Source organism: Gekko japonicus, unplaced genomic scaffold (genome assembly GCF_001447785.1).
Source record: "Gekko japonicus isolate JY-2015 unplaced genomic scaffold, Gekko_japonicus_V1.1 scaffold181, whole genome shotgun sequence".
NCBI classification, from domain to species: Eukaryota; Metazoa; Chordata; class Lepidosauria; order Squamata; family Gekkonidae; genus Gekko; species Gekko japonicus.
The window spans coordinates 228,364-244,226 of NW_015171507.1; the positions used below are offsets into that span (position 1 = coordinate 228,364).

The 15,863-nt window shown below is 47.6% G+C and overlaps 1 protein-coding gene across 1 annotated transcript in view; it reads right to left on the reverse strand.

The window, feature by feature from the left end:
- The window catches only part of RILPL1 (Rab interacting lysosomal protein-like 1), a 47,534-nt gene that overhangs the window by 12,573 nt on the left and 19,098 nt on the right, over nt 1-15,863 (reverse strand). Inside the window, exons 3-4 of the mRNA XM_015419304.1 lie at nt 14,599-14,717; nt 11,323-11,541 (exon numbers count right to left, since the gene is read on the reverse strand). Coding sequence (XP_015274790.1) covers nt 11,323-11,541; nt 14,599-14,717 — 338 coding nt within the window. The remainder of the gene's footprint in view (nt 1-11,322; nt 11,542-14,598; nt 14,718-15,863) is intronic.

Consider the following 15,863-nt stretch of genomic DNA (forward strand, 5'->3'; position numbering starts at 1 on the left):
AAATCAATCATTCGTTCGTTCATTCATTGTTTAAGACAGTAGTAACATTAATTTTGGAATACTGTTGTTTCTGGGCAGTACTGCAGATTTAACGCTGACCCCAGCAACAACCCCTGATGGACAACGGCGCCAATTGTTTCAAACGTCCACTGGCAGAACGGCGGATCTAATTAACCCCCCAGAATGCAAGCATTCTCCATAGTACAATGATGAGGTGGCCAGAGAAAGATTAAAAACACTCCAGCAGTGCAGAATCAATCACAGCAGCCGTGTGTATTCTTGGCTTTAAGAAGAACATGACCAAAATTCATCACAGAGAAAGGCCGACAGTCTTCCATAGAAATCATGCAGATAGAACGTTATCGCCTTCTTTGGCGTGCTCCCCATAATACGATCTGTCAAAGCTAGTTACAGAAAAGGGCACGAAGAAGAAGAGGAGAAGAAGAGATTGGATTTATGCCCCGCCCTTCGCTTCCCGAAGGAGTCTCAGAGTGGCTTACAGTCTCCTTTCCCTTCCCCTCCCCACAACAGGCCCCCTGTGAGGTAGGTGGGGCTGAGAGAGCTCTTGACAGAAACTGCCCTTTTTCAAGAACAGCTGTGCCAGAACTATGGCTTGCCCAAGGTCATCCAGCAGGTGCAAGTGGAGGAGTGGGGAATCAAACCCGGTTCTCCCAGATTAGAGTCCGCACACTTAACCACGACACCAAACTGGCTCTCTAAGAAGTCAACCGGGGGGGGGGGGTTAAGTCCCGTTGCCTGGCTGCTGGAAATCCGGCTGGCCCTCCACTTCCCTCGCTTTCTGGGTTCTTAAGAACACACTGGGAATCAAGGACATTTTCAAGCCGGGCAGCCCTGGGGTCTAGAATCTTGCTTTTTTTAAAAAAAAGATGCTGAAATTTAAAGCCATGCTGCATTCCAGGCAGGGTTGCCAGGTCTGGGTTGGGAAATTCCCGGAGATTTTAGAGGCAGAGCCTCGTGAGGGCGTGGTTTGGGGAAGGAAGGGGCCTCAGCGGGGTACAAGGCCACAGAGTCCACCTTCTAAAGCAGCCATTTCCCCCAGGGGAACTGATCTCTACAACTCGGAGACCAGTTGTAATTCCAGGACATCTCCAGGTGCCAGCAACCCCAAGTGTCATTGCTGAGCGGTCGGGTTAGAACGGATAAAAGGAAGTCCTTCTTCACCCAAAGAGTGATGAACACATGGAATTCACTGCCATAGGAGGTGGTGGCGGCTACGAGCAGGGACGGCTTCAAGAGGAAATCGGATAAGCATCTGGAGCAGAGGTCCATCAGTGGCTATTCGCCACAAGGTATAGACAGGAACTCTCGGTCTGGGGCAAGGGATGCTCTGTCTTCTTGGTGCCGGGGGGGCCTGTCTGCGGAGCCCTCCGGTGGACGCCCGCTCACACGCTGCGGGCGTCGGCGTGTTTTTTTTTTAAAAGGACTGTTTGAGCATGCGCATAGGCAGCCATTCAGAGAATGGCTATTTTTGCGCATGCTCAAACCCCCCCCCCATTACATTTAAACTTTAAAGGTAAGGACTTACTTTTAAAGTTTAAAGCCCAACCTGGCCTCCCTGTAGTCCCGGACTGCTCCGGGAAGTTAAAGTAAGGGCTTTTTTTTTTTTTTTTTAACAAATGCTCGGGGCGAAGCTTCGCCCGAGCGCATATCGCTTTAAAAAAAAAATGGCGGGGGAAAGCTGGAAGCCTCAGGCTTCCGACGGAAGTGGCTGTACAACGTTTGGAGAGCGATTAGACGCCGGGGTGCACTGTTTTCAACCGTTGCACTCAGTTTACCACCACTAGGGACCTAGTGGCAGAGTGCAACGGTTTAAAGGGATTTACAACGGTTAGGGACGGGAGGCAGATGTTCGCCCGTGTGAACGCCCGTAAGTACACCGGTTGGAACCGGCACCCTAACCGTTGTAAATCCCCCGTCTAACCCTAACCCAGAGTGTTGGACTGGACGGGCCATTGGCCTGATCGAACATTGACTTCTCTCATGTTCTTAACCAAAACAACTGGGTTACCTGCAGTGTTCTCTCTAAGATGAGTTAGTGTGAGCTAGCTCACAGTTTTTTAGCCTCCGGCTCACACATTTGTTTCTTGGCTCAGGAAGGAGGGCTCCAGAGCAAACTTAATTTATGCAGCAGCCGAATCGCTTGCTCACAACTTTAATGCCAGGAGCTCACAAAGTGGAATTTTTTGCTCACAGGACTCCACGGCTTAGAGGGAGCATTGGTTACCGGCATCCTATTTCCTTCGAAAATGATATAATCAGTTTTTATTATACGGTTCTACTCTCTAGGCTTTGTTCAGGGATAAACCTAAACTGTATTTTATGTAGTTTTATGCTTTGCTGTCCTTTAAATGGTGGGGTCTAATAGCTCTTATGATGGTTTTATTGTATTTTGTGAGCTGTCTTGGGCAGGTTCCCCTGGAAAGGGTAGCATAGAAATTTTCCAAATAAATACATTAAAAAGTGACCATACCTGGATTATCAGGAAGAAATCATAGTCAAGGAAACATTCAGGTAGTACAGAGCCCAGTAGTAGGGTCGCGAAATACCTCGAGATTTGGGAGGCGGAGCCTGAGGAGGGCGGAGTTTGAGGAGGGGAGGGGACTCAGCAGAGTACAATGCCATACAGTGCACCCTCCAAAACAACAATTCACAGGAATGGATTTCTGCAACTGTAATAACGGTAGATCTCCAGGCCTCACCTGGAGATTGGCAACCCTTGGTATCAGGTACAGGATCTAGAACTCTAAGAAATCTGGGCTTGTCTTTTTTTTCTTTTTTTTTTTAGTTCCCAGTTTCTCATGGTTCTCCAAAACCTGTGCTACTCTCCAGGAATTCCCAGCCGTTGTTCTTTTTCCTTGTAAAAACAAATTGCGCGAACACGTGAAAACAGAATTACAAATAATATTTGTGCAATTGAGTCCGAAGCTTTTCGGTGGCAAAATCGGGGTTTGTAGGAGGAAAACACGTAGAACAAACACAGCCTTTGCGTTCTGATCTACGTAGGCTTTATTCAAAGGGCACCTCCCAGTCACTTTCTCGGTGGTTTCAGCTCCTGCTGCGGGTTCGGCAAAGCAGATCTGAGCTCCCCACTGGCTTTCAAGTCTCAGATGTAAACACGAGAGGCAGACAGGTTTCCCAGCCCTCAGAAGCGTCCCCCGGAGGCACAGAAGGGCAGACAGATCAAGTGATCCTTTCAAGAACTAAAACTGTCATACAAAGCCAAGGGCAGGGAGGTTCCCCCCTCCCCCAAGAACTTCAGCCCAAGGGACAGGCCTGCTGAAGTGCAGCCAAGTGGAGTCCTAAAATAGATCTAGTGTTGTTTATAATCGCTTATTTCAGTCAGGGGGGGGGGAAACCCTGAAGGAATTACATTTAACATTCAAATCATCTGCAGTTCCTTTTATAACTTAAGTACACACCTTTCGACCTCTGCAACATCAAACGCACAGTTATGTACGATGCTGACAATCAAAAAGCAACAAACCACAAATTTAAAAACCAAAAATAATATAGAGGAGGGAAGAAGGAGAAGAATAGGAGGAGGAGACTGAATTTCCCTTTCCCTCCCCACAACAGACACCCTCTGAGCCAGTTTGGTGTAGTGGTTAAGTGTGCCGACTCTAATCTGGGAGAACCGGGTTTGATTCCCCACTCCTACACTTGCACCTGCTGGATGACCTTGGGCAAGCCGTAGTTCTGTCAGAGGTGTTCTTGAAAAAGAGCAGTTTCTGTCAAGAGTTCTCTCAGCACCACCCACCTCACAGGGTGTCTGTTGTGGGGAGGGGGTGGGAAAGGAGACTGTAAGCCACTCTGAGACTCCTTCGGGTAGTGAAGGGCGGGGTATAAATCCAATCTCTTCTTCTTCTCTTCTAGGTGGGGCTGAGAGACCTTGTGACGACCCCTTAACTGGGGAGGTCTGATTTCCCTTTAAAATGTACTTTTTATTTTGTTCTATTGGGGATATCCGGCTGCCACCAGGAAATTTTAGGCTTTCCAAACCTTTACTTTATTTTGGCTATCACTGGGTATGTAGGTCGAGGTTTTAGGCCTTCGAGGTACTAATGTGGTGCCTGAGGAAGTATTTCTTTCAGAACTGGTATCTTAAATAAAAGTAGATTTACATAAGAACATAAGAACATAAGAGACGCCAATGTTGGATCAGGCCAAAGGCCCATCCAGTCCAACACTCTGTGTCACACAGTGGCCAGAAATACCAGTGCCATCAGGAGGTCCAGCAGTGGGGCCAGGACATTAGAAGCCCTCCCACTGTTGACCCCCCCCCAAGCACCAAGAAGACAGAGCATCACTTGCCCCAGAGCCCCTAGCTATACCTTGTGGCTAATAGCCACTGATGGACCTCTGCTCCATATGCTTATCTAATTCCCTTTTGAAGCCGTCCATGCTTGTAGCACCCACCACTTCCTGTGGCAGTGAATTCCATGTGTTAATCACTCTTTGGGTGAAGAAGTACTTCCTTCTATCCATTCTAACCCGACCGCTCAGCAATTTCATGGAGTGCCCACGAGTTCTTGTATTGTGAGAAAGGGAGAAAAGTACCTCTTTCTTTACCTGCTCTTTCCCATGCATAATCTTATAAACCTCGATCATGTCACCCCTCAGTCGTCTTTTCTCCAAGCTAAAGAGCCCTAAGCGCTTTAACCTTTCCTCATAGGGAAAGTGTTCCAACCCTTTTATCATTCGAGTTGCCCTTTTCTGCACTTTTTCCAAAGCTATAATATCCTTTTTAAGGTGTGGTGACCAGAACTGCACACAGTATTCCAAATGAGGTCTCACCATTGATTTATATAGGGGCATTATTATATTGGCTGATCTGTTTTCAATACCCTTCCTAATAATCCCCAGCATAGCATTGGCCTTCTTTATTGCAGTCACACACTGTCTCGACATTTTCAGTGAGTTATCCACTACAACTCCAAGATCTCTCTCTTGCTCAGTCTCTGCCAGTTCAGACCCCATCAATGTGTATTTATATTTAGGATTTTTGGCTCCAATGTGCATCACCTTGCACTTGGCCACATTGAACCCCATTTGCCATGTTGACGCCCACTCGCCCATCCTTGACAGATCCCCTTGGAGTGCCTCACAATCCTCACTGGTTTTCACCACCCTGAACAACTTTGTATCATCCGCAAATTTAGCCACTTCACTGCTTACTCCCATCTCCAAATCATTAATGAACAAGTTAAAAAGCAGTGGACCAAGTACTGATCCCTGCGGTACCCCACTGCTTACCACCCTCCACTGAGAAAATTGCCCACCTACACTCACTCTCTGTTTTCTATGAACTAGCCAGTTTTTGATCCATAAAAGGACTTGTCCTTCTATCCCATGATTTTTGAGCTTACTTAGGAGCCTTTGATGAGGAACTTTATCAAAAGCTTTCTGGAAGTCAAGGTAAATAATATCTATTGGATCCCCCTTGTCCACATGTTTGTTCACCCCCTCAAAGAACACTAACAGGTTAGTGAGACAAGATCTTCCCTTACAGAAACCGTGCTGAGTCTGCCTCAATAGGTTTTGTTCATCTATGTGCCTACTAATTCTTTCCTTAATAATGGTTTCCACCAATTTACCCGGTATCGACGTCAGACTGACTGGCCTGTAATTTCCCGGATCTCCTCTGGAACCCTTTTTAAAGATGGGAGTGACATTAGCTACCTTCCAATCCTCAGGAATGGAGGCAGATTTTAAGGAAAGATTACATATCTTTGTCAGGAGATCTACAAGTTCACATTTGAGTTCTTTCAGAACTCTCGGATGTATGCCATCTGGGCCTGGTGATTTTTCAGTTTTTAAGTTGTCTATCAGTTTTAGGACCTCCTCTCTCATCACCTCAATCTGACTCAGGTCTTCCAACACCCCTCCTGAAATCAGTGGTTCTGGAGTGGGCAAGCACTTCTCATCTTCCACAGTGAAGACGGAGGCAAAAAATGCATTTAGCTTCTCAGCCATTTCCCTATCATCCTTCAATACTCCTTTTACCCCTTGGTCGTCCAAGGGCCCCACTGCCTCCCTGGCTGGTTTCCTGTTTCTAATGTATTTGAAGAAAGTTTTATTGTTGGTTTTTACGTTTTTTGCTATATGCTCCTCATATTCCCTTTTTGCCTGCCTGACCTCAGACTTGCATTTTATTTGCCATAGCCTGTGTTCCGTTTTATCAGCCTCACTGTGACTAGCTTTCCACTGCTTAAAGGAATTCTTTTTACTTTTTACAGCCTCCATTACTCTGTTTGTTAACCATGCAGGCTTTTTCCTATACCTGTTTGTGCCTTTCCTAACCTGCGGAATATATATTTTTTGAGCTTCTAGGATCGTAGTTTTAAATAGATCCCAAGCTTCCCCAATTGTTTTGACCCTTTCTACTTTTCCTTTCAGTTTCCTCCCCACGTGTCCCCTCATATCAGAGAAATTACCCCTTTTAAAGTTAAAAATGGTTGTGTGAGTCTTTTTGGCCAATTCTCTATTTGTACAAATGATGAACTCAACAACATTATGATCACTGTTTCCAAGCGGTGCAATCACTTTTACATCTCTCACCAGGTCTTGAGTGTTACTTAGGACCAAATCAAGGATCGCCTCTCCCCTGGTAGGTTCCGTGACCATCTGCTCCATAGCACAGTCATTTAGAGTGTCTAGAAACTCAATCTCTTTTTCCCGACTAGAACACATATTGACCCAATCAATGTGTGGGTAGTTAAAATCACCTATTATTACACAGTGTTTTTGTCTAGTTGCTATCTTTAAGGCATTCATCATTTTATAATCCTCCTCTATCTTTTGATCTGGTGGGCGATAACAAACTCCCAGTGTTAAGTTTCCTTTTGGCCCCCCTATTTCAACCCATAGAACTTCCAGAAGCGAATCCAATTCACTTAGCCTCTCAATCTTTCTAGACTTTATACCCTCTCTGACATACAGAGCTACCCCACCTCCAACCCTTCCCCCCCTATCCTTCCGATATAATATATAACCGGGAATCACTGTGTCCCACTGATTTTCCTCATCCCACCAAGTTTCAGAAATACCCACAATGTCTATTTTTCCCTCCGACACCAAGCACTCCAACTCCCCGATTTTACCTCGGACACTTCTAGCATTTGTATAGAAACAGCTGTAATTTCCCTTACAAGTTAAGCCTGCATCCTTCCTCTTGCTATCTCGAGTCGTTGTCCGGCAGTCCATGTCACCAGCCATGGCCTCTGTGGACAATTTCAATCCACCTCCCTGTAGAAAAGCAACCGGTACCCCCTCACCTCTCTCAGATGAGCCAACCCGAACCAGAGACTTTTCATCTCCTGTCGGCTTTCCCCCAATATTCAGTTTAAAAGCTGCTCTGCCACCTTTTTGATTTTAAGTGCCAGCAGCCTGGTTCCTTCTCGGGACAAGTGGAGACCGTCTCGCCTGTACAGCTCCCTCTTGTTCCAAAAAGTATCCCAGTGCCTAACAAACCTGAACCCTTCCCCCCTACACCATCGTCTCATCCACGCATTGAGACTCCTGATCTCTGCCTGTCTCTCCGGCCCTGCGCGTGGAACAGGTAACACTTCTGAGAAGGCTACCTTGGAGGTCCTGGACCTAAGTTTCCTGCCCAGCAGCCTAAATTTCTCCTCCAGGACCTCACGACTGCATTTCCCCACATCGTTGGTGCCGACATGCACCACGACCACTGGCTCCTCCCCAGCACTATCTACCAGCCTATCTAAAACACGCGTAATGTCCGCTACCTTCGCACCAGGCAGGCAAGTCACCATACGGTCAGTACGCGGGTTCGCCACCCAGCTGTCTACCTGCCTAAGGATCGAATCACCCACTACCAAGAGCCCCCCTCCCACCCTGCTCAGGGATGGTTCCTTGGTGCAAAAGGAGAGCCGCTCACCAGCTGGGGAAGAGGTCCCTTCTGAGGGCACATTCCCCTTATCCTCAGCATGGTGCCCTGTTTCCCCTAGACCCTCATGCTCCCTGACAGCAGCGGGGCTGCCAGATCCAGAGTGGGACGAAGCTAACAAGTCCCCGAGAGTCTTTTCTGTGTGCCTAGCTGACTGTCTCTGCTTCTCCAGGTCAGCCACCTTGGCCTCAAGGGAGCACACACGTTCCCTGAGAACCAGGAGCTCCTTGCACCGAGGACACACCCAAGACTTCTGCCCAGTGGGCAGATAGTCATACATGTGACACTCCGTGCAAAACACTGGATAGCCCCCAACCCCCTGCTGGCATTCTGGCTTCATAATTCTTTTAAAATAAATAAATATAATCCCCCTTTTAAACCCTTGGTATTTGTAGAACAAAGTAACTGGTAATGTGAATATTCTGATAAATTCTTTGGTGTCTCACACAAGCTCTGCTCCCTTTCTGTCAGGGATTTTTCAGGTAACTTTGTAACTTTAACTCAAGGTCATGTAAGTTCACTGTTTCTCTCCAGGACATACAGCCTTTCCTAAACTTTTCTTCTTCTCTGAACAACATCAACAGACAGCTTAACTGTTTTCACACAGAACAGCTTCTCACTTCTTTCATACACAGAGCTTAACTGAACTTCTGGTTCTCTCACAGAACTCAGAACTTAACTCTTAACAACTGTCATCCTCAACTGTCAAACCTGTAACTGTCACTCTTAACAGACATACAAATTCATCCACACAGAAAGCCTTCCAAAACCCCTCCCCCTCTCTGTCACTCACCAATCACACCACACTTGCCTCTTCAAGCACTCTAGACTATCACATGCAACCAAACTTTTAAAGAGACACACACACATAAACAAGGAATCGTTACAGACCTCTTTCCAGAACTGTCCTTGAGAGAACAGCTCTTACAGAACTATGGCTTGCCCAAGGTCATCCAGCAGCTGCGAGTGGAGGAGTGGGGAATAAAATCCGGTTCTCCCAGATTAGAGTCCGCACACTTAACCACTACACCAAAGAAGCAGAGCTCTGGAGCAATAGCGTATACGTTTTCTAAATTGGTGGGTGAACATCCAATGTTTTTTCTTTTCTTCAGAGATTACCAAGGTTATATTTGCAGCCCATTCCTATGTTTTTTGGGGGAGGTTGAGCCCCGGAAGGGATTTTTTATATCACTACAAAAACTATAACAGAAGAAAAAGGAAGGGAAACTAAATTTACGGGATAAAGTAAAGAACCCACTACTGACTAAAAACCCAAGAGAGGAGATCCTCCTAGTAGCTCAGTTACATCAAGTCTTCCCAACATTAATCACATTATATACTGAGTCAAACATTTCTAATACTTTTCCTTTAAAGCTTAAATTTAACTGTCTAAAAACAGTACCCCCGATCATCCCATTTCAAAGTTCTCAAAGGCACAATTCAGAGTCCTTCAGCCTTTACCCCATTCCTATGTTCCCAGAAGTAAGCCTCACCGACTTCTTACTTTTAACCAAGTATGTTCAGGGTTCCTCCTCAAAGTCATCTTTCATTTATCTACATGGGGATGGGCTGGAACTTGACAAGCGTGTGGAAGAGAATGACACTTCGAAGCAAAAAAGCAGAGGGCGGAAAACGTGCACACCAAGGACATTTGGGGGTCACATCCTGTGGATCCATTCGGCAAGGACCCTTTCCTCGATTCTGTTTTCAACCTCCCAGTAGCAGGCTCCCTAACTCAGCGAAGGACTCGGCCACCATCAAAGGGTCAGCCCTGCCGTTAAGATAACATAGCTTTGTCACGACTCTTTCTGTTAGTGAGGCGACACAGTCTCCACGATGACCACGAAAGCGGCATAACTGAGCCACCCAGAGACAAGCCAGAGGGGTTCCACACACACAAACACACACGCGTAAACAGCTGCCTCACGCCGAATCAAACCGTCGGCTCCTACCTGGTGGAATGAACTCCCGGAGGAGCTCCCGGAGGAGATCCGGGCCCTGCGGGACCTTGTACAGTTCTGCAGGGCCTGTAAAACGGAGCTCTTCCGCCAGGCTTTTGAGTAGGAGCCGCCGCCACCATTATTCCACCAACGCCTTTTCATCACCGCACTCTACTACCGCAGGTACGGGAATCATTGAGGGTGCGGGATGTCCCTAGTGGACGACAGGGTTGTGGGGACATGTATTGTTGCTGTTGTTTAGCTAAAACATCTTCAGAATACCATCTTGGTTTTATGATTCGGAGTGAGTATCGGAGCACCGAAAACTTATTTTTACTCATTTTAATTAACTGTAATACTTGTATTATTGTATTTTATACTCCTTTTATTGTTACAATTTGGCATTTATGCCCTTGTTAGCCGCCCTGAGCCTTCGGGGAGGGCGGGATACAAATCCAAAGAATAAATAAATAAATAATAAATAAAGTCAGTCTTGTCTACTCAGACTGGCAGTAGCTCTCCAGGGTCTCAGGCAGAGGTAGGGTTGCCAACTCCAGCTCTGGAAATCCCTGGAGATAACGGGGGATAATGCCACAGAGTCCACCTTCAAAAAAAAACAAAAACATTTTCTTCCGGGGAAGTGATCTCTGATATCTGGAGATGAGCTGCAATTCCGGGAGAGCTTCAGGCTCCACCTGGAGGTTGGCAACCTTATATCTCCACAAGGAACCCTGCCAATGGTAGTGTGCACAAGGGGCTATGCTAGGGTTGCCATCTCCAGGTTGGGGAATACCTGAGGAGGGCGGGGTCTGGGGAGGGGAGGGACTCCAGTCTACCAAAGCGGCCATTTTCTCCAGGGGAGCTGACCTCTGTCGCCTGGGGGTCAGTTGTAACCCACGCTCCCTCTAAGCTGTGGAGTCTTGTGAGCAAAAGTTCTACTTTGTGAGCCACTGGCATGAAAGTTGTGAGCGAGCGATCTGACTGCTGCATAAATTAGTTGGCTCTGGAGCCATCCCTTCCTGAGCTAAGGCAAAAACGTGTGAGCCGGAGGCTAAAAAAAACCTGTGAGCTAGCTCACACTCACTCAGCCTAGAGGGAACACATAGACATCTCCAGCTTCTGCCTGGAGGTTGGCAACCCCAGGCATACAAACAGTCCCAGAACCCTCCCCCCCCCAATTCTTTAGGGGGATCCATGCAGGCCTGTAGCCAGGATTTTTTTAAAGTCAGGGGGCATTTAAATTTCTTAGGGGGCACTGGCTAATCAAATTAATCCAGGGGAGACGGCCCATGACACCCTGGGCTGGATGGGAAGTCAGGGGGGGCCTAGCCCCAAGACCCCCCACTGTAGCTACGGGCCTGGATCCATGCCAGCTGGAGCACAATACCAGGTTTCTCACGCCCCAACCCTCTTTGCAGAGTTGAATCCCAACGGCTGCTTCGCGGCGGCACCTACCGGAGCGTCTTCTCCGTTCTGGCTGGGCTCCCCCGGGGCTTTCTCTCGCAGCTTGCCCAGCTCCGCCCGGAGCGCCGCCATCTCCTGCTCCTTGGTCTGCAGATACGCCTCCAGCTCCACTTTCTGCTCAATCAGGGCTTTCCCTTGAGCCTCCACCACGGTGATCCGGTGCCGGAGGTCGTGATTGATTTTCATCAGCCGGTTTTGTTGCTGCTGAAGCTGCAGGAGAGAGGGAAAGAAGGCCGGGAACCCGCTGTTAAAAGGTAAAGGTTCCCTTGCTCGAAAGCCAGTCGAATCCGACTCTAGGGTTGCGGTGCTCATCTCCATTTCCAAGCCGAAGAGCCAGCGCTGTCCGAAGACCTTTCCGTGGTCATGTGGCCGGCATGACTAAACACCAAGGCGCACGGAATGCTGTTACCTTCCCACCGAAGTGGTCCCTATTTATCTACTTGCAATTTCTTGCTTTCGAACTGCTAGGTTGGCAGGAGCTGGAACTAGAGACGGGAGCTCACTCCGTCATGCGGCAACCTGGGTCTCGAACTGCTGAACTACCGACCTTCCACAGCCTGCAGTTCAGCGTCTTAACCACTTGAGCCACCGCAGCTCCCTGTTAACCCGCTGTTAAGCCTTGGCAATGAAGTGGCAAACCATCCCATTGGTTTAATAACGGAGGGAGAGCGGAGGGGAGGGAAAAACCAGAAGGAGACAAGGTGCGGGGTCAGGTTGTGTAATCTGGAGGGAGACCAGAGAAACCGCAGAGGCGGGAAGGATGCTAAACCCCCACCTAAGAACTGACAGCAGGAGATGGGCGTGTTCCATTCAGAACGAAGCTCTCTAGTAGTTTTGTCTGGGAAGTTCTCTAGAAAATACTGGCTGTAAAACGAGAGCGATTCTTGAAAAAGAGGAAACGGAAACAGGAGGATAACTCCGGCTATCTGTTGGGCCGCTGGATTCTTTACGAATGGGTTTTGATCGTCATACAGCTGAGACATGTTGAAGCATTAGATCTCAGAATTCATCGTTAGTGAGAATTTATTCTCAAGGAGGTTGTGTACAGTTCAATAGAGAGTAACTACGGAATAAAAGGTAAAGGTTCCCTTGCTCGAAAGCCAGTCGAGTCCGACTCTAGGGTTGCAGTGCTCATCTCCGTTTCAAAGCCGAAGAGCCAGCGCTGTCCGAAGACATTTGCATGGTCATGTGGCTGGCATAACTAAACACCAAGGCACACGGAACGCTGTTACCTTCCCACCAAAGTGGTACCTATTTATCTACTTGCAATTTCTTGCTTTCGAACTGCTAGGTTGGCAGGATCGTAAAGATACCCCATAAATACTGTGTTACAATTTATTATTGTGATAGTTTCAGTTCGAAAATGTTAGATAGCTGCAAGATCCACAAATATATGGTGGAAACCTGGAAATTAGAATTATTGACTCAATGTAATGTATGCATTGGTAGAATACATTAAGCTTTTATTCATCACGGTGAGTTTTGTTCTTTTGTGGGTCAGGTTGTGCGGAAAGATCTCCATATTTCAGAGTTATTTTTAAACGGCAAATCTAATGCTGAAGCCCAGGGGAGACTCCAGATACTCTTTTAATTAGCCGACACATTTCCTGTTAAGATTAGCTCTACTGGATCAAGCAAGATGTTCCTTTAGTCCAGCATTTTCAGCACAATCTCGTGCGTGTCTGCTCAGAACTAAGTCCCACCAGGTTCAACGGTGCTTACATTCACATAAATGTGCACAGCATTGCACCCGTATAGGCATCTATGGTAGTCATCAGCTAGATACTGGGAAGGAAGAAGGAAGTATGACACAGTGGCAGGAATAATGGAGAAAGAAGAGGGCAGGGGCTAGGTTCAGTTTCCTGCTCGGACAAGAGGCCTGCTGGATGACTTGAGACGAGTCACGGTCTTGCAGGCTAGACTGCCTCACAGGGCAGTTGTGAGGGCAAAACGGCTCACGCGGCCCTGAGCTCCATGAAGGAAGGGTGGAATAAAAACTGTGATAGAGCCATCCCTAGCTGTCTGGCCCCAACAGTGATTCGTCCAAGGTATAGTGCTCCTGCATATGGAAGTTCCGTTCTCTATTGTTACATATTGATAGACCTAGCTTCCGTGAGTCTGTTGTATAAACATAGGCAATGGGCCTGAACATTAAGAATTACTTGGCAGAGACCTATTACAGTACAGAAATGGAACAATTGAAAGCTACCCTCCCACCGCTCTAGCTGGATTTGATGCACAAGGCTTTGTATCTTAAGATAAGCTCTCTCTCACACACACACACACAGTTCTTGCGAAGAAGAGGAAGGGGGGAGATTGGATTTATACCCGGCCCTTCACTTGGAGTCTCAGAGCGGCTTACAAACTCCTTTCCCTTCCCCTCCCCACAACAGACACCCTGTGAGTAGGTGGGGCTGAGAGAGCTCTTTCGAGGACTGTCCTTGAGAGAACAGCTCTGACAGAACTATGGCTTGCCCAAGGTCATCCAGCAGCTGCAAGTGGAGTGGTGGGGAATCAAACCCGGCTCTCTCAGATTAGAGTCCGCGCACTTAACCACTACACCAAACACTAGCATTTGATGGAGTAGCTGAACACAGACCATTATATGGAGGAAAAGTACTCAATAGTTACTTTTCTGGAACAAAAACAGTTGAGAGGGTGTAAATCAAACAAATATAAAACCAGACGTGATACTGGAGATCAGGGAACAGACCTCTTTAAAAATACAAAAAGCAGAATTCCGATTCAAATCAGAGTTGCAACGTGGAAGGAAACTGGCCTAAAATCTCTCTCCGTGTCGCTTTGTGGACTGAAAGATGCAGAAATTTCTCCAAGAACGGAAAAGAAGGACGTCTTTAAGAGGGCAACTGTTTCTAATAACAGCACTGCCCGGGAGAAAGAGAGAGTCAGTCCATTTTGATGGTCAAAACAGCAGGGAGGGGAAACCTCTTTGAGCTGCAGCCCTGATCTGAATCCAGGACCCACATGGCTACTACAAGCCCTTGAAAGCCCAAGGCACATCTGTGCAAGCACCTCCCAGCGTCAGGCTTATTTTACACCGTTCCTTCCCTCTGTATTAACTGTTTTATTATTAAGTACAGTGTCTAAACTTCCGTTACCCAACAAAACCACGAGATTGGGGGGGGGGGGGATTGAATATGTTGTTACTCTATTTTTTTCCTGTGATGCAAAGCAAAAACAAAAAAGCCATAAAAAGACAACTTGGGGACGATTCCTCAATGGAAAGAGGAAGCCGAGGCCGCTTACCGCTTCCACATCCTCATTCTTCAGCCCAAGCTCCCGGTCCCTGGCTCTGATTTCATCCCTCTGTTTATCGACCACTTCCTTCAGCTTCTTCATCACTTGCCTTTCCCTTTCCGACATACCTGGTTTAAGAGAAAGAGAGAGAGTCAGGAGTAGCAGGACACACGGAATGTTTCCTTTGGAGACAAAGCACAGCCGCCTTTTCCCTTGCTAGCAGCCATGGGACGGGCAGAAATCCAACTGGTTAGCTGGCTCCAACCTGGAGAGGAACCGATTGGGAAAGCTGCACCTGAGGAAGCTCAGCCTGCTATACGACAGTTGAAGGCATCACAGTTCTGCCCCCTCAAAGGTGGCAACCCTTACACAGCAAAAAAAAAAAAAAAAACATGTTGAAAATACAGATATTAGTCTTCACATTGTAGTTATTTATTTGTTGTGGTAGAAGGCGTTGTCAAGTCAGAGCTGATTGATGGTAATTCATCACGGGGTCTCCACGGGAAGAGTTGTTCAGACTTCAGAGGTGGTTTGCTACTGTCTACCTCTGCACAGCCACCCTGGACTTCCTATGCCAGTTTGGTGTAGGGGTTAAGTAGGACTTTTTAGGTAGAAAAAGCCCAGCAGGAACTCATTAGCATAATAGGCCACACCCAATAGCAGAAACTCATTAGCATATTAGGCCACACCCCTGATAGTACAGCTCATTAGCATATTAGGCCACACACCCCTGTGTTACCGGAAGTGTGGTCATCTAGCCACACCCACCTTTTGCTTCTTATTCTGTTTACTTTGTTTGTTGTCAAAACTCAGGGCCTTTTTTTGTAGCAGGAACTCCTTTGCATGTTAGGCCACACCCCTAATGTAGCCAATCCTAATGAGTTTCTGCTGTTGGGTGTGGCCTGTTATGCTAATGAGCTCCTGCTGGGCATGGCCAACTCAGGAGCCAGCTGGAACTCCGTTCCTGTGCGTTCCTGCCCAAAAATAGCCCTGGGGTTAAGAGCGATGGACTCTAATCTGGAGGACCAGGTTTGAGTCCCAACTACTCCTCCACGTGAAGCCTGCTGGGTGACCCTGGGCGAGTCACAGTTCTCTCGGAGCTGTCGTCTCAAGGGCAGTTCCCTCAGAGCTCTCTCAGCCCCACATACCTCACAGGGTGTCTGTTGTGGGGAGGGGGAGGGAAAGGAGATTGGAAGATGCTCTGAGGCTCCGAGTGAAGGGAGGGGTATAGATACAATCTCCTCCTCCTCCTCCTCCTCCTCCTCCTCCTCCTC